Here is a 27,858-nt window from a genome sequence, read left to right on the forward strand (position 1 = left end):
CTTCCTTCTCATCCATGATATCGAAGCAGAACCCAAAAAGAACCAGCACTGAGAAGTGCTCTAGTGATCCTCCACACTGCCTGCCCAGTTAGCATAATCATGCAGCGCCATTTTTCCGGCAGTGTATCTCAATCCATGAGACATTGTGCGCCGAAGATATCTTAGAAGATTCTTGGCACCAATCCAGTGAGGCTCAACCAAATATGAGCTCACCATGCTAACTGCAAAACATATATCCAGACAGAAGTTCACCAAGAATATCAATGCAAATGAGTTTATGAAACTCAGAGGCATTTCCCAAATCTGGTTCGACATCACCACCATATAACTTCTAAAAGTTAAGATCCTTGAGGTAGTCACGGGCTTGCAGTTTACCATTCCACATCCGGAATCCAACTCCCTCTTACTTCTGCAAGTGAGAGGGTCTGCATCTGTCAGAAATAGGTTGTTCTCAGAAGGTGCCGGTATGAGAGGTCCATCATCCACAACCTTCAAACAATGGTTTGGATCGACTTCATTCTTCAGCTTCATTTGACAACTATCAATCCTCTCATATCAAACCCAGGGTGAATTACTTCAAGCCATAGAGGGATTTCTTCCACCTGGACACATGAGATTCCCGATAATGAATCTCAAGCCTTCTCGGGTTGTTCCAAACCTGTGGACCTGCTACATGAGGGGAATGGTCCCCTTGTAAGATTTTCCTTCGGTACATCTCAGACATGTACCTTCATGCTCCTTTTGAATTCAGGCATCCCTGTCATCATCTGACTCATAGACCTTCGGTGCTATGTGTCAATTGACATGGTCCCCATTGGACTTCTTGCAACTTGATACAAATTGCCAACCTTGAACCCATGAGTAAAAGCATCTTTGAAAATTCTATTTTCAAACACTTACCTTTCCATCGATGAATGCCACCCTGCAACCTTTGACTTCCATTGCCGAAATGGACACCAGGTTCTTGTTGCGATCAGGTACATAAAAGAGATTCTATAAATGAATCGAGTTACCCTCATTTAATTGAGGGGTAACACCCTTTCTGGGATAGGTGGCATTGGCTCCAAGTATAATCCCACGAATGTTTTCATCTCTACCAAATTAGAGAGAAAGCACCCATCTATCCGATGGAGTGCCTTGTAGCACTACAATCAATAAGCCAGATTCCCAAAGAATCTAAAGGAGAGGTCCAATATAAGATAACACTTCTTTATCTTATCAGAAACAACATTTGATTCTTCATACCTGGGGTTCCTTGCTTTCTTGAAGAGTCAGCGATTTCCTTGATGACCTACACTGTCATTCTTCTGATCATTGAAGATGTCCCTGGAGCGATTATTATCATCATCAAGTGATGTGTCCCTGCTATTGGGACACTCCTTCGCATAATGGCATTAGCCTTTCCTTAGATCCGGACTTCCCATTGTAGTGATCTTTAGGTAGGCCATCAGAAACTTCCACTGCGCCATTCTGATAATATTCTCTGCTTCGACTTCACCCTTGGTGAATTAGAAGAGGGATGAGGAATCCATTGATCCTTTTGTCCTTAACCAACTGTCTTCGGTGATTGCTCTTCCACTCTTGCTTGGGCTTTGTCTTCACCTCAGCTCTGATACCATGTTAATTTTAGGTATGTTCTATGTTAGAGCAATTTATTTCAATTTTCGCAGTTAGCTCAATATCTTTTCCAGATTAGTAATCACATCAGCATTAAAGTAAACTGCAGATAGAACATAAATATAAATCATAGAAGACAAGCCAAGACAAGAGGACGCAAGATGTGGCGCTAGCCAGGGACAAATCCCAATATGGGGAAACCCTTGATCAATTCTTCTTATATGTTCTTCAATAGTTCAACACAGAGAGAGAGAGAGAGAGAGAGAGAGAGAGAGTACGTTTACAACAAAAGTCAACACTTTGACTTATCTAGATAAGAGCATAGATCATCTCTAGGAAGATAATACGTGAGATCAGTTGAAGACATGTTGTTTCAATTGATTCTCTAAGGTGACTCCTTCACCTATCATTGTGCTACATCTTGTCATCATGTTGCACCTTGCTGCACCCATCATCACAATGCTGGACCTCATGCTGTTGTTGTCCCAGTGTTTAGCACTGTTGTACCTAGTGCCACGACTGCACCATGCTGTCACCCATCTGCTCGCTGCACCATTGCTGCTTTGTGTCCTTGCTGCACCAAGTACTATACTGCTGTCCCAATGTACTTGCAACACTGTGCTTGCTGCTGTCTATGCTTTACCATGCTGTTGCTGTCCATGCTTCTTGCTGCTGTCCATGCTTCACCATGCTTGCAACTATCCCAAGCTTCGTGCTGCTGTTCAGGCTTCACCATGCTTGGAATTGTCCCATGTTTCATTATGCTTGTAGCTGTCTCATGTGTCACCATGCTTGCAGCTGTCCCTTGTATTAGCTTGTTGTCCCTTGCATTGCTTGTTGTTGTCCAACTGCTGCATCTAAACATGTTGTTCCATGCACCTTACTGCACCATACTGCTGCAATATACCATACTGTTGCATCCATCACATCATGCTGCATTCCTTTGGGGTATTCAACACTCCATGTTAACCCAACACGTGGCTCCCACAGGCTGCTCCGAATCTGATCCAAATCTGGTCAATATCCTTGACCCAACACACCTCTAACACTGCTCCAAATCTGCTTGTCACTTTGCTGTTCCTAACTATTCTGGTTAGGGCACTTGGGTAACCCTAAACTCCTCTCAACAGTCCTTGAACAACCCTCCAAATCTGCTTGTCACTTTGCTGTTCCTAATTGTTCTAGTTAGGGCACTTGGGCATCCCTAAACTCCTTTCAACAGTCCTCGAATAGCCCTCCAAATCTGCTTGTCACTTCGCTGTTCCTAACTGTTCTGGTTAGGGCACTTGGGCAGCCTTAAACTCCTCTCAATAGTCCTCAAACAACCCTCCAAATATGCTTGTCACTTGGACAACTTCAACATGACTTTGTCTTAGGTAGCTTCACCATGACAACGTTCTAGATATAGGGTACATAGAGCTAGGGCGTTATCTTCTAGGAGTTGCATAGATCCTTCTTCCCCATGCCAACATCTAGGGCAACTCTTCTTAAGGCAGCATATCTCTTAGGATCTATCCTCCCACCAAAACCCAAAGACAAGTAGAGAGGAAGAGATCACAAGAAGAGTATGTACAAATGACTAACAAGCCACCTCTTTTTATGCTAAAACATTGAGCACATGTGGGTGTTATTTAGTTGCTGGCCGACCTTGACGAATTGTCTTATAACACAAATAAATTCATGACTCCATGAATACTTATCGGAATGGAATGACCTTTAGATCAATCCTACACCTCTCGATGAGAGGGATCCAAGAAAAATATTAGCTGCCATAAATAAGATGACCCACATGGAGTTGGCCTAGTTGCCAATTTTAACAAAGAACAATAAATTACCGTCATACTAGGAGGTCAAAATTAGTAGTCAAAGAGATCATCTTGCAAGTCGAGTTATTAAGGAAGAAACAACTCCCCAAGCGAAGGAAGAAAGAGACATATTTTACGATCTTTTTTCACATGTGGTAAGTTAGGGTTTCTGCAGTAGAGGCCAAAAATTGCAGTCCTAAAGCAACAACCAAAATTCTGAAGAAAAAGTCAAAATCTGAAGTTTGGAGCATGTTGACTAGGGTTGACTTTGTGAAGGATAGGCTCATCAAAAGGAGAAGCTGACTTGGTCTTGGATGGGTCTTTGTCAAGGGTCTTAGGTCTTGGAATTCGTCATTGGAAGATTATATAAGAAGAGAAGAATTCTTGTGGGTTTTCCTCTTAAGAGTAGAGGTTTGGCCCTGGCTAGTAGCCTACATTTTGTGTCCTCTCGTCTCATTGATATTCACAGTTTGGTAGCTGTTTGATGATAAGAACACTATAATAATCAAGCAAAGAAGAAGCTAACTACAAAGTACATTAAGTTAAGTAAAAGAACTTCACAAGCAGTTATCAAAGTAAGAGAAATCACGCTAATATAGATTCTCTTTATTTCTCAACAATTATGTGTATAAAATTAAATATAATTTGTAAATATATATACCTAACTAGGGGACTTGGGATATTTATATAATTGAAAGGTACTGTTACCACACATTCTAGCACGCCCTAAGGAGGGAAACCCTACAGTACAAAGAGCTAGACTTAGTGATACAATGGGACAATGACCCACTGTTACCAAAATCAATGCCCCCTGCTCTTTATGGACTTTCACCGATGGGAGGAGTCTCGGTAGATAGATAATCACCTTTGATTGATATTCTAGGGTTTATGGTGCTAGGTGATGAGGTAGGACCTCTTAGGGAAGCTCTATATGATGTTTTGATGCTTTCTAAAGGCTCTTTGCTTCCTTTAATAGACCTAGGGTTTTGTGAGTTTGCATGGACAAAGGCACTGTGAAGGTCAAGGCAAGGAGAAGCAAGTTCTTCGTAAGATTTATTCCACTAAATACTATGCTCATACAACCCTCAAAGAAGTCCCTTAAGGAAATGCGAGCTAGGTTTTCCCTTCTAGGGCACATGATTTTATGGATGAAAACACAAGGGATGATCACCAAACCTTGAGGTTCTCTATACAAGACCCTGGGCTTGTATTCTGTTGTTATGAAACCAGCTCACAAAAAGATAGATAAACGCCTTCAAAATAAGCCTTTTCGAGGGGGCAACCTCCTTTTCATTACACAAATGAACAATTCTTGGATGATACAATTGACAAAACCTCCTTTCTATGTATAGGAGTCTAACGGGTCATAATTTAATCAGAGCCGACATAACAATAATAATGTAAGGGCATAATAATAACAATAGTGGGCTTCTATGGGGCACAATAATAACAATATGGGGACTACATGGGCACAACAATATAATAAGGGGGTTGTATTAATAACAATAAGGGGTTACACTAGTAGTATAGGGACCTAACATGCCCCTCTCCTTCAAAAAGTGTTGTCCTCAATGCTTGAGTAGTTATTGATGCTTTTGTATAAAATTCTTGTCCTCCCATGTGGAATCTTCAGCGGGTAAGTTCTTCCACTTGATGAGATACTCTGAAATTGATCGATTTCGTCACTGCCCGGTTCTTGTTTCTGTGATTGCTCCAGGTTCCAATATGATTTTTCCTTCCTCGTCAAGTTCTGGCAATATTGTTTGAACTGGGATCTTCTGCAACTTTTAAATGAGTGGCCACACTTCTTCTTCCTTCTTCCATGCATCCCTTGCTTCATTTATCCAATCTGGTTGGATAATAGAAATAGCACAAAACAATGCTTCCACATCCTCATCCTTTCTTGAGGGTGCATCTGCAACAACATTTTGCTTCCCTTTTTTGTAGATGATTTAAAAGTCATAACCCAACATATTTGTGACCCATTTTTTCTGTTCTTCTAAAGATAATCTTTGTTCTAAAAAGTGTTTAATACTATCATGATCCATTTTTACCTTGAAGTGTCTTTCCATTAGGTAAGGTCGCCATTTCTTAAGTGCATGTAGTATTGCCAACATTTCCTTCTCATAAATAGCTTGCTTGAGATGTAGCTGTAAAAATACCCAATCGCCTACATCAAAACTTCTTTCACCGCGATGTTGATCTGCCTGTTGTTTCATTCGATTCTGCACCAAAGTGGTGTTATCCTTTAAAAGTTGGAGAACTTGTTGTTGATGCTCGATGTGATCTTTCATTGCCTGAAACTTTTTCTTCTTGATATGTCCTTCTATCTTGAGAGTTTGAGGGGTGGTAATTCTTGCCAATGCTTTACAAGATATGGTCAAATTCATTTCGTCTTTCTCTGGGGTTGGTTCTTGGTGTATATCATCTTCTTTTGATGTTTTTTGATCCTTTTCTTCCTCCTTTTCATAATCTATGTAAAATAATTTCTTCTCAACACACTTATGACCTTTAATGTATTTGTTATCACATTTGTAACAAAGCCCTTTTGCTCTTTTTTCTTCCAATTGTTGTGGTGTCAACCTTGTAGGTGGTGGAAGGCTAGGAGAAACAACACTTCCATATTTATAGTTGTGAGGGGTAGACTTCCTTGTTGCCATAATTTTGCTTTCCACTTTTCTTGCCAATCTGAATGCCTTCTCCAATGAATCAGGTTCCCAAAGACGAACCTCATGTTGAATGTTATCCTTTAAAGTCCCTATGGAGACATTAATCCTCTTCTTCTCTGGAATATCATTTTCTCTTATATTCAATTTTTGAAAGTCCTGAATGTGTTTTGCCATTGAACACTTTTGTTTGAGATTTATCAATTGGCTAAAGAAGGTGTTGCTTTTTGTATCCTCATAATGTGCTATCATTTCCTCCATGAAAATTGACCACGTAACAAGTGGTTTACGAGAACAAAGCCCTTTATACCATAAAAATTGATCTGGTTCTAAATATGAAGATGCAATACGTACCTTTTGTAACAGTTGCACCTCATGTAGATCAAAATATTGCTCCATCTGTGGTATCCATGTTCCGGGATCCTTGTCATCAAACTTTCTCATATCGATTTTTGGAACATGGTGAGTCTTAAATCCAACATTAGAGTCTATGAAATCATGATTAACATTTCTTTTGTTTTCATCATGAGTTTCATTTACTACCCTTTCACCATTAGTGACCATTTCTCGTAGCAAGTTATTCAAATTTATCTTCAATTCTTCCATCTTATCGTCCATGCCATTCATCTTAGCTTCCATGCCATCCATCTTAGCTTCCACGTCATCCACCTTAACTTGCATGCCATTCATATTAGCTTCCATGCCATTCATCTTGGCTTCATTTACCTTTAGTGAGAGTGAAATTCGTTGTACTTGGTCTTGTAATTTTGATATATCATGTTGCATTTCTTCCTTTTCTTCACGAGTCATGCTAGAGCTTTCAGGTTGCTTACTAGGTGTTTCCATTTTCTTTCTTCGGGGCATTAATTAATGCTAATAATTCTTCACTATTCCCTTTGAATTGCTTGAAACTAATTTTGAAAACTAATCTTATGCGAAATTTAAACAAAACTACACAACTTTTTTTCACTTTGTAAGAGCTCGATATTGAATCTGCTGTATCTCTGTAACTGTAGATCTCGAATACTAAAATCTCGTCATGTGGTAGCCCTTTGAGTCCTCTTTCTAACCCTGCAAGTCTGATCAAGATTGGATTTTCCAAAGAAGAGTTATGCCAAATCTCCCACGGTGACCTGATTATAAACTACTTTAGCAGAGTGAACTTGTACGACGTGCCACATGTCATTGTTTTGACCTTAGTACCTGAAACTGATACATAGAAAATTACAGGCCGTCCTCTTTCTGAAACTTCTTACGAAATTTCAATCTGATGCTCAAAACAAAAGTTATGACAATTTTCCCCAGGTCCCCTGTTTGGAATGTAATTCGGGAGTCTGCAAAACCCCTAACTTCCTCAGATCATATCTCCACAAATATAGTGGAACAAGCTCTGAAATTCGGACCCGAAGTTCAGAACGATTTCGGCTCAAATGAGGCTTTTGTGTAGCTTCTGAAACGTCGCAGGAAAAAAGTTATAGCGAAAATGCCACGATGACCTGTTTGGAGCAGCGAAACCCTAGAATCCAAAGCTCTGATACCAAATGTTAGGAAACCAAGTCACAAAAAGATAGAAAAGATAGATAAACGCCTTCAAAATAAGCCTCTTCGAGGGGGCAACCTCATTTTCATTACACAAATGAACAATTCTTGGATGATACAATTGACAAGACCTCCTTTCTATATATCGGAGTCTAACGGGTCATAATATAATTAGAGACGACATAACAATAATAATGTAAGGGCATAATAATAACAATAGTGGGTTTCTATGGGGCACAATAATAACAATATGGGGACTACATGGGCACAACAATATAATAAGGGGGTTGTACTAATAATAATAAGGGGTTACACTAGTAGTATAGGGACCTAACATCTGTGCCCTCGGAATTCACAAATTCACTCTCTAAAGGATTTCACTTGCTGCCCTAGCCTAGCTGTCCAAAAGAAAGGGGCTAGAATTTTATGGAAGAGCAATATGGAGAAAAGAAGAGTTGATCACTAAATGGCTTGGACCAGTGTCTTCTCCTTTGGGCTATGGAGTCCAAGATGCTTCAAATTAGCCAAAATTTCCCTTAAGGAGGTTAAAGATTGATGCCCTAGCTACCAACCTTCAACATTTACCCACCCAATATTTATGGAGTTTTATGGAAGAAAGACAGTTTCAGCCACTAGGAACATTCATAATTTGTCATACAATGAGTAACATATGCAATTGCCAACCAAATAGCTTTCCAAAATGATTTTCAACAAATTAGGGCATAATAGCATTAGAGTAGTTGTAGCAATTCCATACATTGTACATTATTCCAAGAAAATATTCACCAAACAACACTTACAAGATGACAATATGATATATCCATCTAGAAGTCATGAGATAGCTCCAAAGAATATTGAAAAATTTAGCTCCAAATGTCAAAATGCATCCAAGAGATCCAATAGCTAACCAAAAAAAGTGCAAATTTGCCAAGAAAGTCGAAATTCCCAAGTGTGATATTGATCTCTCACAAATGAACTTGTGTTCTATTTATCTGAGATTCACTAAGTCAAATTATCCTAATTAGCCCCTAAACATTAAAATAATGAGCAAGAAACAAGCCTTGGTTGCAAGCCGACCAAGTAGCTTTCATAAATTATGAATTAGCCATCCATATGCTAGTCGAATTGATGACATCATGTTGATGTAGGGTCATTTGAGGGCCCCGTTGAGTCCTTTAAGTGCCAAGGTGTGAGAGAGGGTTCTATAAATCACAAAGTAGGGAATGACCCCTATTGCTCCATGCAAGTCATCATGTGGGGCCCCAAAGTGGTTTTGGGGCACAATTGTTTGTCTCATGGGTCTCCTAATGATAGATAAACCCATATAATGCTCCAAATGAGGGCTCTGGTGATGGTGCTTACCCTCCCATGTCTCAAGGGTGAGACAAACCTCCTCTGGGCCTCGCGTTAGCTGCCACTCCATAATGGTACGCCCTTTGGGCACACTAGTCCAAGTGCATCATCTCGTAAATAATGTGGGGCAATAAATAAATTGCTGAAGATGCTGAGGGTGCCCATGGTGTGGAATGGTGCTCTGCACATGATGGGAGTCCCATGTCTCTGAATGCATCCCCCGCAGTGTCAATATAATCCTCTGGTGGACTTGGGCCCCAATTAAGTTGCCTAGCCCATGATGAAACAATTAATTTGGCAGTGCAGTGACAAATTCCAACCATTGCATTAAACTCCTCTTTCTGAGAGGACCAAAACTGACTTTTGAAGCACTCAATTTGGACAAGGAAAAATATATTTTTGATTGAAAAGCCACGTTGGCGCATTTGTTCAGGTTGACCTAGAAGCAAAATGAGCAACCCTCCAAAACATATAAATACAAATCAAGTCCTCCTCATTTGGCATCACATCAACATCACATTATTCTCTCTCTTGAACAAATTGGTTCGTATAGCTCAGAAATCCTAGTTTTCTTTCACACGTGTGAAGGAAGGAATATCTTTTCTGTTTGGCCGAGTCAATCTTCTGTTTTGGGATGTTGGCGAACATTGATTTGGGTGTGTTTGGCATGGTTTAACTACTTTTTTTTGGAGTATCGCTGTACTAGCATGCCGCTTTTATTGACACAAAATCCGAGGCAATCTGGGCACTTTGACCGCAGACCTAATTGCAGAACTTTGACCACAGGTTTCCTGTCTTTGTTGACCTGGTTTGATTGCTTAGAATTGGATTGTTTTGGGCTCATCTTAATCAACAAAGGAGGCCACATTAATTGATCCAAGACCAAGCTCTTTTGGAGATCATTTGACCATTGACTTAATTTTGGTTAGGGCGCACTTTGACAGTAGTTGACTTGGGAAGATTGCAGGAGGACCAGATTTGACTGTTGTTGACTTCATCTCTCTCTCTCTCTCTTGTCTCTGATATGGATAGTTGCTTGACATATTGACTTGATTGGATATTGGTTTTTGATATTGCTTAGTCAAAGCTTGACTTTGACTCTTGAATGATGTACTCTCTCTGCTGAACATTTGAAGACAATTTAATGGAAGAAGAATTGCAAGGGGTTTTCCTCCTTATGGGGTTTTCTCTTGGTCATTGACCAAATATTGTGTCTCTTGTTTCTTGGATGTCTTTCATTGTCGACATTGTATAATTCTTCTATCTACTATTGCTCTATTGTTATTGGTTAATTGAAGAAGTGAAAATTGTAATTTGGATGCTTTTGGAAATTATTGAAGTAATAGTTGCAACATGAACAATTCTTCACTTGGACTCAGGGGAATCCTCCAACTCATTCATTCTGACATATGTGGACCGATGCCTGTGCATTTTCTTGGAGGCCATTTCTACTACATAACTTTCATTGATGATTTCTCCAGGAAGACATGGATATATTACTTGAAGCATAAGGATGAGGCCTTCAAAATATTCAAAGATTTCAAGCCTTTGGTAAAAAATCAAATAGGGAAGAAAATAAAGGTCTATTGTGGAAGAATAGGTCGATTATGGAAGTTGCCTGAGCCATGCTCCATGATCAAAAGCTACCAAAGTTCCTTTGGGGTGAAGCAACAAATATAGCGATATATGTTCAAAATAGGTTGCCTCATTAAGCATTAGACAATAAGACCCTTGAAGAAGTATTAATAGGTGTCAAGCCCGACATTAGTCACCTCCTTATATTTGGCTACCTCGTATATTTTTATGTTCCGAAAGACAAAAGAAACAAGCTGGAAGCCACTGGAAGAAAAGGTATGTTTGTTGGATATTGTGAAGATTATAAAGCATTTAGAATATATATTCCTGGTCAAAGGAATGTTGAATTAGCAGGGATGTAACATTCGATGAAAGCGCTGCTCTTGGGAAACCAAGGGACCTTCCTTCGCCTCCTCCTCTTGAGAAGAAGGGTGATGACATGGATATTCTAGAATGTCCTTCCGTGCCAGAATCTGAGAAAGATATTGTTGATGATCCCATGGAGTTTATGGACCCTTGGATCCTTCTCCATGTGATCTCCTGCCAGGAAGAGGCCACTTTGGCTTTGTGACACATTACAAGATGCTGAGAGACACATTCCTGCTAGAGGAACCTTTAGAGAAAGCAAGAAGCCGTTCAGGGACCAGTGATATGTTGTAGCAATGAGCAATATGATTCAAGCTGAGCCTCCCACCTTTGAAGAAGCCATTAAAGAACAAGTCTGGAAGGATGCTATGGCCGAAGAATACGAATCTATTATAAAGAACGACATATGGGAGGTTGTGTCGAGACTGAATGGGAAATCTGTGGTTACTTCAAAATGGCTTTGCAAAATCAAGCATGGGGCTGATCGAAGCATTAAAAAATACAAGGCAAGGTTTGTACCACGATATACCACTGTTGGAAAGGATCCACCAAATGTGCCACATACAAGAGTTGGAGACAGAGACACACCTCATTTTTAGATTACCCATATACTATGAGATCAGAGGATGCTATCATTGCCTGTATCAAGGTTCAAGAGGCTCCCTTGCTACCTTCTTCAAGCACTAGGATCATCAATGCTTAGCCCTCTTCAACAGGGAAATTTTCAGCCACAAATCTCAGTTCCTACAAACCATGCCTCACCTTGGGATGACCTACATGATCACCTCTTCCTTTCATGTGGATTTTCCACATCAGAACCACAAGCAATGGGCAGAAGTTCATGGTGCACTAGACAATAGAAGGGTGATCTCGAGTCTTTTCTTAGTCTCCCACTTCGGGAGATCAACAAATATCATCAAGACCAATTCGATGATGCTAAACTGTACATTAGCTCACATGTTCTTAGAGCACCAAAAGAACGAGGTCCTTACAGTTTCATAGTAGGGCACCCCTGACCCATCTGATTACCTCCTAGTTCCATATGAGTGACTAGATATCAATTAAGAGCTTCTTTTGTTTGACCTTAGATGCTAGGAGCATCCCTTGCTCCTACAGCCCCCCAGGATCATAAGGCTGAAGCCACCGCTAGTTTCAGGGGATTTCAAAAGTGAGCCAATGTCTAGTTCGCCTCCCTTGCCATCATCATCAAACACAGGAGCCCTTGACACCTTTAGCTCCATTGCTAGATCTCCTAACTCACTCATTCTTTCTTGGTAGACTATTGATTATTTTGTATCATGCCACAATCTTTTATATGCACGTCGCGACAACAATAACACTTGTTTGTTTCATTCTTTCTGTTATTTTCAACATTTTTCTAGGAGTTGCACTTGCACTCCAACATTGTATTTATATGGTTTTTACTCTTCTTCAGTCCCATTGACCTACTTTTGTGGTCATTTGTTGGACTTTTGATAAATTTATCTTATCTTATCTCAATCTAACCCTAACGGATTTCAATCAATTGGAGATATAAGGTGAAGCAAAGCTATACTAAGTTTCATAGATGGATACTTGCTGACAAATTTTGCAAAGGATATTTTAGAGCCATAAAATATTCAATGTATTAAGAAAACTTCATAGACACCATAATTCTACAATGGTTGCAAAGTGGAATAGATATTCACAATAAAATAGGACAATTCACCATAGTATGACTTCATCAATCGAAGAGAAAATCCCTCCAAGCAATAATATCCTCCCCAAGACAATTTGCTACCTTAGTGCTCTATTGCATCCAAGAGAAAATAATACTAGTGCAGAGTCTCTCTAGATTAGTAAATGAGTCTTTGTGACAATGAAACTTCCTAAATCGACTTCCCTCTACTTATATGGGGCAACAAACCTCAAGCATGATCTGGGAAAGTATAGTCACATAGAAGATGCTTCAAATTCTCAGAACAATAACAAACGGGGAATAGACCATCTGACAACCCACTTTTGGCTAGGTGGCATTATCTTAATATTAGCAAGGTTGACTTCCAAGCATCTGCAATTAGCAAAATGTGGCAGAGATTGTAATTGCGTGCATCTGCAATGAGCAAAATTTAGCAAAAAATTGTAATTGCAATGCATTCCCTTTTGATTGCTATATAAAGTATGTGAAGATTGCAAGTCCATATTTTTGAACATTTGCTGTATTGTACACTTTGTTAGAGCCTTTTGAGCTGAAACTGTTCAAGGAAGCCATGACGCAGATCTGCTAGTATAGGTTTGGTTAAGAGGATAATAACAGTAAGATGAAATGAAATCATATTGATGTCTAGGAATGACCAAAATAGTTCAATGGGACTTAGAAGAACAATAATTAACAACAATATGGAGTTACTAGAGGATCACCCGAAAGCGAGAAACTAGAATGTAACATCTAGACTGTAGGATGAGTAGACAATAAGGTGGAAAGGGGTTGAACCAAAGAAGGTAAACCCTAGACAGTGTAGTAGATAATATATCTGAAAAATGCTCCCATAGGAACAGAAACTGACTTAGTCATGACTCATGAGTAGAATAATGAAGAAAAGCAACATAAGTCAGCATCAAAATCAGAAGAAGAGCCATCATCGATGTGAACACCATGAACATGTCAATGCTGAGCTTGATTATGTCCTCTAAACAGTCATCGATTCATCTAGTCATTTCGAGATGGGAATTTGAAGAAGGATAAAAATGAAATAGAATGCATGTGGAACATTGTTCAGTTTTTTTATTATTGGTGCATTCATATTGAATTTTAATTCTATGCTCCTATTTTGTTTTAGTGTATAAAACTTTGGACAGATATATTTGATCTGGTTTTTACTGCAAGAGGACGTACTAGTTTATATATCCAGGGTTGCATGATTTGTATGATGACAAAAAAATATGATGTCTTGTTTTATTCCAGGTATTGAAGAGGAAGCCTAAATCATCACTGCTGCAAAATATGGATCATACTGGTTTATCTGATATGGCATTTTCTCACAATGACAAGTTCAGGTGTGGCAATTTTTTCTTTTATATGATTTGTGGAGGGAAAATCCAAGAGGTTTTGTGTGCACGCGCCTATGTTGGAGCCAGATATTACCCACTGAGTTGTAGGGGTGACTGAAGGATCCGTGCACCTGTGATTCTGATGATCACATCAAGTAGTTCCACAGATGAGATGTTTTGATTATCCATGGATGTTTGCCAAAGACCTTTGTAGAATTTGCTAAGCTAACCTCCATATGTCAGGTGTTTGATGGAGATTGTACCAGATAGTGTTTTACCTTATGTTCTGCCTGTCACATATGATAATGTTGCTTCTTGGATGAGGGTCATGACCACTAGTGATCATTGGTGTATTCTATAATGGCTTCATAACTGTTGAATTGTTCCCTTAATAGGTTGTTCCATGGTGTGTTCATAATTTACTTTTAGATAAGTGTGTCCTATGAGTTGAGCTTTACCACCAGTGACCTAGGTAGGTGTTTCAATCATTTCGTTCATTTTCCCTAGCCATTTTTAACAACCCATCATTTCATCACCATTTTCATGCATTTGCATCATTTCCCGTTTTCATGATTGACTAACCGTATGTCATGTGGCAAGGTCTAAAATTCTGTGATAGGTCCCATGTATGAAGATGTTTGAATCAAATCAAAGAGCTAAAATGCTTGAGGGAGAAGCAACTTAAGTCATATTACTATACACACGAGCCATGCCACCTTGCAAAAAAGCCTTAATCCCTAAGTTCCATTCTTAAATTAAAAAAAAAGAACATAGAAGAAAGCACCAAGCAGGCATAAAAGGAAAAGAAGAAAAAATAATATAAAAAAAGCTAATAAATGGTAACTCGATGCCAAGTGCTTCCTCTAAAGGCACACTTCTGGAAACTTGTTGAAATATGTAACTAGGTTCGGTCTTCATAATGACATATGTAATCATGTTTTTATGAATTTGATGTAAAGAGAAAAACAAAATTATTATTGTCATTCTTGAGGCATGGGTTTCATGCTCAAGGTTATTTGATTTATAGGTCAAGCACCCATTGAGTGCTTCTTGGGCTTGTCTTTGAGTCTACAAGTCATAAAGAGTCATTATCATGTATGGAAGACTCTTTTGGGCATTTTACATATTGTAAAGAAAGTTTATTTGAGTCAAAGTTAGAATAAAAAGCCCTCCAAGACTTTGTCAAACATGCAAGCAACAAATCGACCTTCAAGGAGATGTCAACCTACTATAAGAGGACAAGTCGAATTCAAGACAGGGCTATTCGACCACCATGGAAGGCTATAAATAAGTAGCACTCAGCCTCATTTGAAACACACACAACAAGTTCTATCAAGAAGACAAGAAGACCTAAGAAGAGCGAAGAGAAGAAGGAGAAACAAAAGCAGAAGTAAAACTGAAATTCTGATCTGTTTTGGGCTACCTATCTTCACACGTGTGAGATCTAGGGTATCACTTTATTGCAGTGAGGACGAGTTGCAAAGGAAGACAAGTTTGCAAGCCAAGTAATCAAGGAAGAGAGGGTTTCCCTAGCGAAGAAGAAATGAAGCCAAATTCACCATAAATCCCTCACACGTGCTACCTATGGTTTCTGCAGCAAGGGTTGAAAGTTGCACACCAAAATTATAGCCAAAGTTGCAGGTCCGAAGTTGAGCTCAAAAGAAGGGTTGCAATAGTTGTGAGGCTGGTTTGAATTGAGTTGATTTCGCTAGAAGAAGTTCTTCAAAGGAGAGGTTTTACTTGGTCTTGGAGGGGTCTTGGTCAAGGGTCGTAGGTCTTGGAATTCGTCATTTGAAATTTTATAAGAAGGGAAGATTTCTTGTGGGTTTTCCTCTCAAGAGGAGAGGTTTTGGCCCTGGATGATAGCCTATATCTTGTGTCCTTTTGTCTCATTTTTCTTTATTGTTTGGTAGCTATTTGATGATAAGAACACTAATCATAATCAAGTGAAAGAAGAAGCTAATCAAGTTAAGTAAAAATACATTACAAGAAGTTATCAAAGTAAAGAGAAATCATCTAATCTAGTTGCCCCTAGATTTCTCAACAAAACTAATAATAACAACCCCTAACTTTTGAAGGCTAAAGTGGAGACCTCTTATTCACTTATCCTATATGATGATGATGGGGAAGTCATGAAGACACTCTTTCCATGGTACCACTTTTCTCATGGCAGCTGCACCTAGCTTAGAGTGTTTGGAGATGCATCTTGTCTTGGGGGTTTTCACATGTAATTAAGGCTAATGATGTCCCATTTAAGGAAGTCCCTAGGGTTTGTACGAGGAGACTATTGCTTTCTCACCCTCTTCATCAAGGCTGTCTCCATTGAATTTGCCCAAAAAAGTCCATTGCTCTATTAGATCAAGGAACTAGTATGGTAGTTGTGGATCAACCTCTTCTTTATATATTTTTTCTCTTCTCTCTAAATTCTACGTATCTAGGGTTAGGGTTAGTTTTTTTTGAAATTATGCTAAATATTAATTTAACCTAATGTGTTATTGACCTTTTAATGGGGATTGGATTGAAAAAGGTAAAATATAACATTAATTGCATAATAACGCCTTCTAATCAGGGTCATCTTTTCTGTTATTGTCTTTTGCATGTTTTAGCCATAAAACCTCGCTCGCATACCCTAAACCTTGCATGCCTAATTGATAGCCTTATAACTTTATTGATCCATCCCTAGAGGGTTATTTTTTCTAGTTGTTATATCATATTGCAAGCCATATCATTGGATGTCTATCAAACCCTAACTTATAACAACTTGCCAATCTATCGAAGAGGTTCGAGGATAGAGTACTTGAACCCTGGTAAAGATCATCTCAGCCTTCTAGCCTTTGCTAGTAGCTTGTTCCAATTTATAGATCTTGCATTGGCTTAAACGTTTATCGTTGAATATCCTTTAGGTGAATTAGATAGGGAAGCCTCCCTTGTGGGACTTAATTCACCACTAAACAATTGGAGAAAGACTGCTGAGGTGATAGCGGAGGCTGATCTCTTGTTGCCATAAAGTCTAAATTTGCCTTAGGGAGCTTTGTAGTAGGCTTGCGAGATTTTGTGGCAACAGGCGAACATATCTGTTGTTGTTCTCCTGTACCTTTCTCATATTCATATATATATATATAGAGAGAGAGAGAGAGAGAGAGAGAGTCCTTTTATTCATCATGAGGAAAAGCTAGGAGCTAGATGCCAAGGCACATGAGGAAACTCTAGGAGAAGATAAGGGGAAAGAGAGATGTTTTTGATGTTTTTGGAGAGATTGTTCTTGTTTGATGCTAGGGTTATTGCTTGTGAAGACTTGGATTTGAGCTATACATGTAAACTCCAAAGAAGAACATGACATTGAAGATGGTGATTGTTGTTATGCCTCTTGTTGTAACTCTAGCTTTTCTACCTTAGTAGAAGACATAGACACCTTGCATGATTTTAGAGACTTGTTGTTTTGGGATGTAATATTGGGGTAAGATTATGGCATTCTTGTATTCTTGACAATCCATGAAGGTGTTTGTGTTTGTGATGATGCAAGAGTGGAAGACCTAGGGTTTGAGTATTCAAACCGTTGGATGGACATGTAGATATGGAGGCTAGTACTAGAGTTGTCTACCCATGTTCTTGTATCATGCAACATGGCTAGTGTTTGCAAACCTTAAGGAAGACAATCGTGCTAGTGTGAAGAGTTTGTGTGATCCAGATTCCAACCTTGTTGTTGAAGCGAAGGAGCGCTGGCCAAAGTTGATTCTTGCTTGTTGGAGATCTTTGTGAAATTTGCTAGTTACCCAGAAGGTGCTATTCACCCAATTTATTATTTCTATTACTTATACACACCATGTTTCAATCTTCAGCTAAAAGCAATAAATAAAAACTTGAACAACACCATTAACGAAATTAAATTACAGCAGAAAATGTGAGAAACCAATCCCACCATGAAGACAAGTATTTTTGGACAAACGTCCCAGGAAAAACCCTGATGTGGGGAAAACCAATTTTCAGATATGAGGGTTTATATTAATATCTTCAACAAAAACTAGTATTGAGAAATTACAACTGTTTGCCTGAAACTATCCAAGCATGTTGGGAATCACAATTGCCGTTAGACCAAAACTCGCAGGTGTTAGTCAAAGATCGCATTGCTAGAGATAAGGATCCACTAGAGGCGGTTAGTCCATGTCGCGAAACACACGGGGAGTGTTGGCTTATTCAATGTCCAACAATCTCCCTCCCAGTGCAAGTCGAATGTGTATCAAACTTGTGACCTACGCTCTGATACCATTTGTTGGGAATCACGATTTCCATTAGACCTATTGACCCTGCCGCCTACACCTACCTACAAGTTAGTGAGAAAAGCCTTCAACCCCACAAGGTGTGGTTGGTGGCAGGGAACTCAGAGAAGGGGCTGTCAAAGTAATCCCGACTCTCTCCATTTGAGCTATCTCCTAGGTTAGCTAAGGGGGGCGGTCCCTAATGAAAAGTTAAGTTAAAAAGGATGTGAGTTTCTAGGAGAATATTTAGAGTTAAATAGATTATCTCTTTAAGATTTATAAGCAAAAAACTGATATGAGTAATAACCATCATAAGATAAGCATGAAATACATAAACAACCAGTGCCTTCCAAGTATTTGCTCTTTAAGAAATGAAATTGTGTTTTGCTTGAAAATGAAGTGAAATGCTTTCAAATGGAGAGCCAAAATAACCCTGAAAAGTGAAACAATAAATTGTTAGCACAAGATATTATAAATGCTTTCAAGATGAATAAGTCTACAAATCAAAGCGTGGAAACTATCTTGCTCAAAATGATACAAAAATAACTCAAATGTTAGACCAAGATGACAACATGCAATTAAGTTTGCAACCCAAAATAATAGTACTTGAGAGTGAAATCAACCATTCATGACAATATGCAATTAAACCAAAAGATGAGCCAATTTCCAAGTACAAGAAAATTAAACTTGTTGCAAAATTAAAAGAGATTACAATGCTTGCATCCAAAGTGCCTCTTGAAATAAGATTTTCATGTGAGACTTTAAACCAAAGCAAATGTGATGGAATGTTGTTCTTGGTTCATTTTATTTGATTAGTGCTAAGGCAAAGTTACAATTGAACTCTAGTCCTCAGACCTCATCCTCGCCCAAATATTTGGATCTCACAATGAGGAGTCAATAGAGGTAGAGGGTCCCTAAAAGTCTATTCAACCAACTTAAGTTGGAGGTAAGTTTTAGTGAGGCTTGGGGCCTTCCTATACTAAAATGCCTAGATGAAGTGCAAATTGTGTTAATTCCCCAAATTAAACTAATGCTTCATGCAAATGCTTCAAAGAGAAATAGTTTGCAAAACTTGAGAGCGTATGCATGTGGGAATTTAAATACAAGATTAGTAAAATTTGCATGTGGAGTGAAATGTGTTGATTTTAAGCATGCACAATATGAAATTAAAAGATAGAAAGCTAAGAAAACTAAAAAGAAGATTCGGCCACCCACAAGAATTCCTCTTCGAAATGAGGAAGGGGGATGCCATGGGAAAAATCCCAAGCTCCCTCCAACATTTTTTTATTATCTTTTATTAGTGCTTAAAGCAGGTAAAAATGTCTCTAAGAGGGTAGCCCACTATACAAGAGAGATCTTTACAAAGATGAGACTCTAACAAAGCTAGACTCTCTCCCCAAAAATATAACAACAACAAACTTGAAGATGGAAAAAACTCTCCAAAAGAGATTCACAAGGCTCAAAAGGCCTATGGCCTAGATGAGTTTGCAAGTCTCTCCCAAGTGCTTATGGCCTCCCTAGAAATCAATCTTTGGATAGCGTGAGGGGGTCCTGCATACACACAAGTGAGTAGTTTTCCAAAGCTTCTTCTCATGCTCCTTGCTGCCTAATGCTCAAGCCTATGGGCTGCAAAACAAAAAAAAATACCAATTGTCAGTGTAAAATTAGGGAAAAGAAACCAAAACTAAACTTAGAATTTAATTTACAAAGTACTAGCTCAAGTAATGGGAGTGAACCCCCATACTTGCCTAGCTTTAGAAATGACTCTTGAATAGGAGATATAACTTTGAAAGAACTAGAATCAAAAAAGTATTTTGAATTTTAAATGGATGATCAAGTAGCTATAGAGTAAAAAAACTCCCTTTTGCTCTTCATTGGATGGAAAACTGAAAGCGAAAAAATGGCTGAGTCTTGGATCGCTGTGACTCTAAGAATGAGTTGATCTAATTGAGATTTCTTCCACTTCTAGATGGATTCCTGCACACAATACAAAAGATCTTTCCTACACGCTTGAACACGTATTAGTTTGCATAAGATTAGAGCAATATAATGAATAAGATAAACCAAACATTCCACCTAAAATGAATTGGCAAGCTTATCCCTAGAATACTACTCTAAATCAATGACATGTGCAAGATAGCTTGCACACATCAATTTAAGCAAGATGACAAGTATAAACTAATATTAATTCAATATATGAAAGAAATTAAACACAATAGCAGTAGCATGAAAGGACATCACCTCATAATGCCAAGAGCACACCAGCTAGATAACCCCAAAGTTTTGATTGTATTAAGAAAGTATGCAAGTACAAAATGACAGAGTTTCCTCAAGCCCAATAGCTCATTACATGATACAATATGAGAGCATATAGCCTCATTATATAGAGAGTTGGGAGCAAATCTCAAGGAAGAATGCATGTGAGAACTGAACTTGGAGCAAATCCCAAGGAAAGATAAGTCAAGTTCGATGTGGAGAAGATAGAGACATCAGAGCAAAATCGAATTCCATATGTGCACATAAAGGGAAATCGAATTCCATATATGGCATAGTAAAGTCATCCATGAGTGAATCCAAGTACTGTGATAACTCCAGTCAACAAATGCAAACTCGAACTAAGTGATGCCACATATGTAGATGATCCCTAGATAGCTCTGCGTGATTCCTCCATGTGCAACTCGTAGTCCTCCAGAGTGGAGTGCTAAGAGTAGAAGAACCTGAGATAAGTGTGAGATGAGGCCCCACCTAATCTTCAGTCCAAATATACCATGGAATATTCCTTCAGTGCATGAGCTCTAATAAATTTGATTTTCCACGTGCAACTGCTGCTTTATCTTTGGGAAATTCGATTTTATGAAATAATGGTGTATTTATGATGTAGTGTGCTCAGTCATCTTCCACATGTCCGTTGACTCAACTCTTTGACTTAGGATAATTTCCAAGTCATTTCCACGTCATTCTGTCACATGGAATAATTTATTTTTCTCTATTTTATTTAATCCTAGTCTACTTAAGTGCCACAATTTCCACTAAACTTAGGAAACGTGGGTATTGAGCGTCCAAAACACATTTTTAACCCCTCAAAGTGTGTCATAGTAGAAAGTTAAGGGTGAGAGGTTTAATTTTGATTACTCATACCACATACAACTTCTCTAGACTACACTTATTACAATTTAAATACAATTTTATTTGCAATTTTTGACTTGTGGGAAATCTAAAAAATTTAAAAATGACTACCTAAACCTTACCAAATTCCACGATTTTTTTTGTGTGATCTAGTATGGTATTATACATCGACTCTAGACACTAAGATGTGTTAGGGGCTCAACTTTCAAACCGTCACCCCGGCTTTGGGGCAAAAAGTGAGTGAAGATACCCAGAAAATTATCTGCCTCTGAAAAATAAGGGATCATTAACTGGATAAAAAAAACACTCCAAGATGTACTCGTTTGTTGATTGAGTCCCAACATCCTAGGCCTGTCATAGACTCAAAACTCATCATTAATAGTATCACTTATTACAATTCCCCGCAGGGTGTGGAATTTGGGTACAAGAAAGATGATGAAAAGATAGAAGTAGAGTTAAAAAAATCTGTTGACTGATGATATCTGATGGTACAAGTGTCCTCTGGATCATCCTTGTGCATGGACTCTTCATATAATCATCAGGTGCCACTCCAGTGGTCAACAAGACCAAAACTCGCAGGTGTTTGTCAAAGATCGCATAGCCAGAGATAAGGATCCATGAGAGTTGGTTAGTCCATGTTGCGAAACACACGGGGAGGGTTGGTTTATCCAATGCTAATAGAGCTCTGACAATAATTTTATCTTTACTTCTAAGCAAATCGAACTGGGAAACTTCTCTGTCTCCATCTGTAGATCAGCTCGTCCCTTTCTAACAATTCACACCACCCTTTGGAACTTGCACTAATAGCCTGCAACAATTCGCATTGGCGATTTGGCAACCCCTTGAAATTCACACTACCTTCCTGACAATTTGCATTACCACTGGAAACTTAATCTTCCCTTGTTGACAACTCGCACTGCCTTTGGGAATTTGATCTGGCAATTCGCATTGATAATCTGAAAACTCTAATTGGCAAATTTGACCTCCTTCTACAAAAATAATTTGGCCTCTTTCTATCACTTAGAAATTGGAAACCTTTGTGAAGAATATGTTGAAGTTTCTAAATTTACTTAGCTAGAAACCCTCCACGCACTTTATCGGATTTATTCCTACCTACTTGTTATTTTTCCTTAAGTTATTTACAATGTAAATACTGAAAATAAACACTAGTGCATGCTCAACATATTACAGATCAACAAATAAAAGAAACAAGAACAAACACACCATATGACACCATTATTTTTGGACTAATGTCCCCGGAAAAACCCAATGCGGGAAAACGATGCAGCTATCAGAGGGTTTTCTTATTAAGAAATATCAGAGTACAATCCGGGTGCCGAAACTGGCCTACCCAACAGAGAATTTCCTTAATAGTAATACCTCTCGGTTTCTGACAAATCTACTCGCTGAAACCTCGGATAATCCTTTCGGCAGCTAGTCAGCACCAATTTGCCCCAGAAACCCCAGCGTCTGCCCAATCTGGATTGCATTAGCCTCTCCTAGCCCAGCGTTGGCACTGCATCAGCCCTAGGAGGCCTTGCGTGAGCTACGTTGGCCGCTTTGGTGCTCTGCGCAACACTTAGCTGCCTCTGCGTGGCCCTGCATGAGCACTGGCTGCTTCTGCGTATCTCTCTCTGGCTACTCTGCTACTATCCCAACACTATCTCTGCCTCTCTGTCTCTCTGTACTCAATGCCCCTCAGCTGCTCTCCCAATCATTGATTATATCTCTCTTAGCAAACCCCGCTCTAGAGAATAGAATGACTGATCACTCTGGTGTGTTCTCCAAGTGACCCTCAAGCCTCCTCTTATACATTTCCTGTTGACATCTCAACGACCGAGATTAAGTCCCTAATCAATGGCTAAGATTAGATCTGGCTTGATCCATGTCTTTTGGACAATTCTAACACAAATTCATATCAATACACATTAATATTTTATTTTCCCTAAGTTTAGACTTAGGGACTCCATTAAAAATATTATTTATTTTAATATCTCTTGATCTATTTAGAATCTTCCCAAACCCTTTCTGGGTATTGGAGATCTTGTGTGCCCCAACCTCTCCACCAAATTTCGTGGCTAGAGGACATCCAATGCTAGCCCAAATCAACACTCCCTCTTAGCGAGGACTGTGCTCTAGCAATACTCCTCATTGATTACTACTTTGATCATCCGGCATCGGTACCTGTGCTGATGCTAGGCCTCCCAACCCAACATCCTCTGCACTGCTGCCTCTTGTACTACTGCCCATGGTTCTGCCACTGCCACTGCTGTATCTGTACGACAACTTCCTCTGCATTCGTGCTGCTGTTGGTCCATTCTCCCAACATTGTATCTGGACTGCACCTCCTCTCATCATGTTGCATCGTGCCGCCCACTGCTAAACTGCAACTCAGTTACTGAGAAGTAAGTAACTGATCTCCCAACTGACCTCCCTGTTGGGCAAGAGACACCCACGGACGCTGAAGCTTTGTCTGCCGTTGACAAGTGCTCCCTCTCTGACCTATGCGCTGTTGCAACAACTCTCCTGCATCTCGCATCGTTGCACACCTCTCTGTGCCATCCTACACTGGTGCAACACATGTGCCTCTCGCATTGCTGCAGCCTGCTAGCCTCGCTCTGTCTCGGGACTCCTGCACTGTAGCTCTCTCTGCCGCCCCACCCGCATCTGTCTCTACCCACCCAGCCAATCCTGCTACTCTTCGTTGAGGCTTCCGTAGCAAGGTCTAATCCAAGAGGCTGGGTACCTCAAGGATCCTGCCCCTCATCGCCTGTAGTCCGCTTGACTACAATGTGATGTCTCCCCACTTCCTCTCAAGTGTCATGTGTGCATTCATGGCACAGTCATCGTCTGTCAAAACAACCTTCTCTGCCTGTGCTGGCGCTGTCTTAGTCTCGGAAGACTCTCCCTTACTCTTCTTCCTTGGACACTGGGTCGCAAATGACCCAGCTCTCCACAGTGGAAGCACTTAATCTTGGAGAGATCTTTCTTCTTCTGCTTCTCCTGCTTTCCCTCAGATGCTAAGGCCACATCATCCTCCTCCTGCTTGACTTTGATCCCCTTGCTGCTGCTACCCGTCTTCGACTGCAGTCTGATCTCTTCCTGGCGAAGCGCTGCCCACATCTCGTCCCAAGGCGGAAGTGTCTCTCTGCCCTGTATATTCTGGACAAATACTTCCCAATCTTTTGAGACAACATTCAGGGCTGTCCTCACCATTAGCTCTTGATCCAGTGTCGCTCCATAGCAGTCAATTGGTCTTGGATCTCATTCAGTCCTCCGAGGAAGGTGTCAATCAGTTCTCCCTTCTTCATCTGATATGACCTCATTTGATTCTCCAACAGCATTCTTCTCTGCACAGAAGTATGCTGGTACAGCTTCTTGAGAGCCTCCCACATCTCAAATGCCGTTTCCTTCTCGGCTATATGTGGTACTACATGATCCTTGACCCTGTGAAGGATAAGGCTCTTGTTCCTCGCCATTGCCTCCTCGTACCTGTCATTATCATTGGGGTCGACTGGGATAGCTATTACCTTCAAGGCGAAGTTCTTGACACGATTCCTGTCAAGCACTGATAAGATTCTGGCCTTCCAGACTGCGAAGTTCGATGCTTCGTCCAGTCTATCCTGGTCTTTTACCCCGTGTAGTGCCATGATGCTCCTCTACTTCCCTCCTAGAAGTTCTTTGTTTGACTCCTCTGAGTCTCTACTTCCCATTTGGAAGTTCTCTTCTGGACTCCCTCTGAGTCCTGATTTCCCTCCTAGAAATCCTTCTGCTGCTTGTCGAGATGCCCCCTACTCTGATCGTCTTGTGCAACTGCATTGTTGATTCGGGTTCCTTGGCTAGAAACCCTCGGTAACAACTCCTCTGGCCCTGCTCTGTCAGGTATTGTTCTGACTACGATACCTCACCAACTCCACTTTGCAATATTCCTGCAGCCTTCTAGACCCCAACAATTGCCTCTCTGTGAACTGTGTCAACCCCTCTCTGCCTCACGCTGGCTTTGTGTCACCTTGGATGGGTCTGCATCAGCCCTGGGATGCCCTGTGTTAACCCTCTGGCCCTCTGCGTCAGCACTGTTGGCTTCTCTGAGGCTCTGCGCAACTCCCGACTTCCTCTGCATGGCCCTGGCCGGCTCTGTGTCACACTCCTTGGCTTTTGCGCTGCTAGAAACAACTTCTATCACCTCAGGACAACTGTTTTCTGCTGCTATTGCTCCGCTCGGCTAATGTCTTTTAGTCCTCCTGTGATCTGCAATCACGCTTCGATACCATGTTGAAGTTTCTAAATTTACTTAGTTAGACACCCTCCATGCACTTTATCTGATTTATTCCTACCTACTTGTTATTTTTCCTTAACAAGTTATTTACAATGTAAATACTGAAAATAAACACTAGTGTATGCTCAACATATTACAGATCAGCAACTAAAAGAAACAAGAACAAACACACCATATGACACCATTATGTTTGGACTAATGTCCTCGGAAAAACCCAATGCGGGAAAACCGGTGTAGCTATCTGAGGGTTTCTTATTAAGCAATATCATAGTACAATCTGGGTGCCGAAATTGGCCTACCCAACAGAGAATTTCCTTAGTAGTAATACCTCTCGGTTTCTGACAAATCTACTCATTGAAACCCCAGATAATCCTTCCGGCAGCTACTCAGCACCAATCTACCCTAGAAACCCTAGCGTCTGCCCAATTTGGACTGCGTCAACCTCTCCTAGCCCAGTGCTGGCACTACGTCAACCTATCTTGGCCCACGTCAGCCCCAAGAGGCCCTGCGTCAGCTCTCTGAGCCTCTGCGTCAGTTATGTTGGCCCCTCTGGTGCTCTGTGTAGCACTTAGCTGCCTCTGCGTGGCCCTGCGTGAACACTAGCTGCTCCTGCGTCTCTTTCTCTAGCTGCTTTGCTGCTATCTCGGCACTATCTCTACCTCTCTATCTCTCTGTACTCAATGCCCCTCAGCTGCTCTCATGATCACTGATTCTCTCTCTCTTAGCAAACCCTGCTCTAGAGAATAGAATGACTGATCACTCTGGTGTGTTCTCCAAGTGATCATCAAGCCTCTTCTTATACTTTTCCTGTTGACATCTCAACGGCCGAGATTAAGTCCCTAATCAGCGGCTAAGATTAGATTTGGCTTGATCCATGTCTTTTGGACCATTCTAACGCAGATTCATATCAATACACATTAATATTTTATTTTCCCTAAATTTAGACTTAGGGACTTCCTTAAAAATATTAATTATTTTAATATCTCCTAGTCTGTTTAGAATCTGTCCAAACCCTTTTTGGGTATTGGAGATCTCATGTGCCCCAACCTCTCCACCAAATTTCGTGGCTAGAGCACATCCGATGCTACCCCAAATCAACAGAATAAACTCTGGCAAATTTCTTCCCAATCACTGCTGCTAAAACTCTCTTAGTGTCTCTCTAAAAAATCACCAACTCGATGTGTCTCCAAATTTGCCAAATGATCTCCCTTTATAATATCTTATTTACAAATGAATGGCCATGATTAGAAGTTCATTTGATCCAATCGATGGCTAAGATCAACTTGGAAACTTTCTACAAGCTTCTAGAGGAAAATCTCTTATCCCAACTAATGCCAATTAATTATCCACTTTTCTTAAGTTTAAACTTAGGAAATATCTAATAAATCATTAATTAACATAATTAAGATATTTCCCTTAGGTGAAACTTAGGATATATTACATGGGCTTGGATATAATTAATTCCTCCATGTTTGTAGCCTCAATGACACCTCTCAAGGCTAGAACACCAGTCTGAGCTACAATATTTAACAATTTTTAGTGGTGTCTAGGTTTTTCATTGTTTTGCCTTCTTGGGTTTTGGAGAGCTCGAATGCCAGCTTTATGATAATGCTATTATATATATATAAGAAGTGTTCTATACTTGTGTAATTGGAGATTTGATTTTCAACATTCATTGTCTTCTTGATCGTACATGTTGGTTTGAGATATTTAAGGGCTGAAATTGTTGAGTTATTTGAGAAAGATCTTGAAGATAATAGAGCATATTTAGTGCTGTAAATCTGCAGCAATTATAAGTGATTTCAGATCTGGCTTGTGTTTGGAAAAATGTGCCCTAAGGGTTAAAACTTGTTGGTTGTTTGGTATATTTTCTTCTGGGCTGCCTAGGTGTTGGGTTGGAGTGAAATGAAATATTGTCCATTGTTTGCTATAAATTAATACCTTATGCCAGCACTACAGCTAAATCTGGAAAATCTCGTGTGGTGCAATTTTTGAATTGCAATAAAAGTTAGGAAGAGCATAAATTTCTACACGGTTTCAGAGTTTTTGTGGCTGAAATCATTTTAGGTGTATGAGAGTGTTGGTATTTGAGCTCAGAATGACGGGTATTGGTCCTTGACCTTATTTGAGATTATTGGGTTGTGAAACCCTGTTGTGTTTCAGATGAGCACTTGCACCTGTGAGAGGTTTTGGTAGGTTGCAATGCCAGTTTCTCTTGTGTTGTGATCATGCTGGTGGTCAGAAACTGT

At 39.9% G+C, this 27,858-nt stretch overlaps 1 protein-coding gene across 6 annotated transcripts in view; it reads left to right on the forward strand.

The window, feature by feature from the left end:
• The window catches only part of LOC149153497 (uncharacterized), a 746,732-nt gene that overhangs the window by 193,350 nt on the left and 525,524 nt on the right, over window positions 1-27,858 (forward strand). For all 6 annotated transcript variants that reach the window (XM_089440793.1, XM_089440790.1, XM_089440791.1 and 3 more), the window contains one exon: window positions 13,866-13,957. In XM_089440793.1, the coding sequence (XP_089296919.1) occupies window positions 13,866-13,957 (92 nt within the window). The remainder of the gene's footprint in view (window positions 1-13,865; window positions 13,958-27,858) is intronic.

Source organism: Pinus tabuliformis, chromosome 9, assembly GCF_031772625.1.
Source record: "Pinus tabuliformis cultivar Carrire ecotype Pingquan chromosome 9, CPIR1, whole genome shotgun sequence".
Lineage (NCBI taxonomy): Eukaryota > Viridiplantae > Streptophyta > Pinopsida > Pinales > Pinaceae > Pinus > Pinus tabuliformis.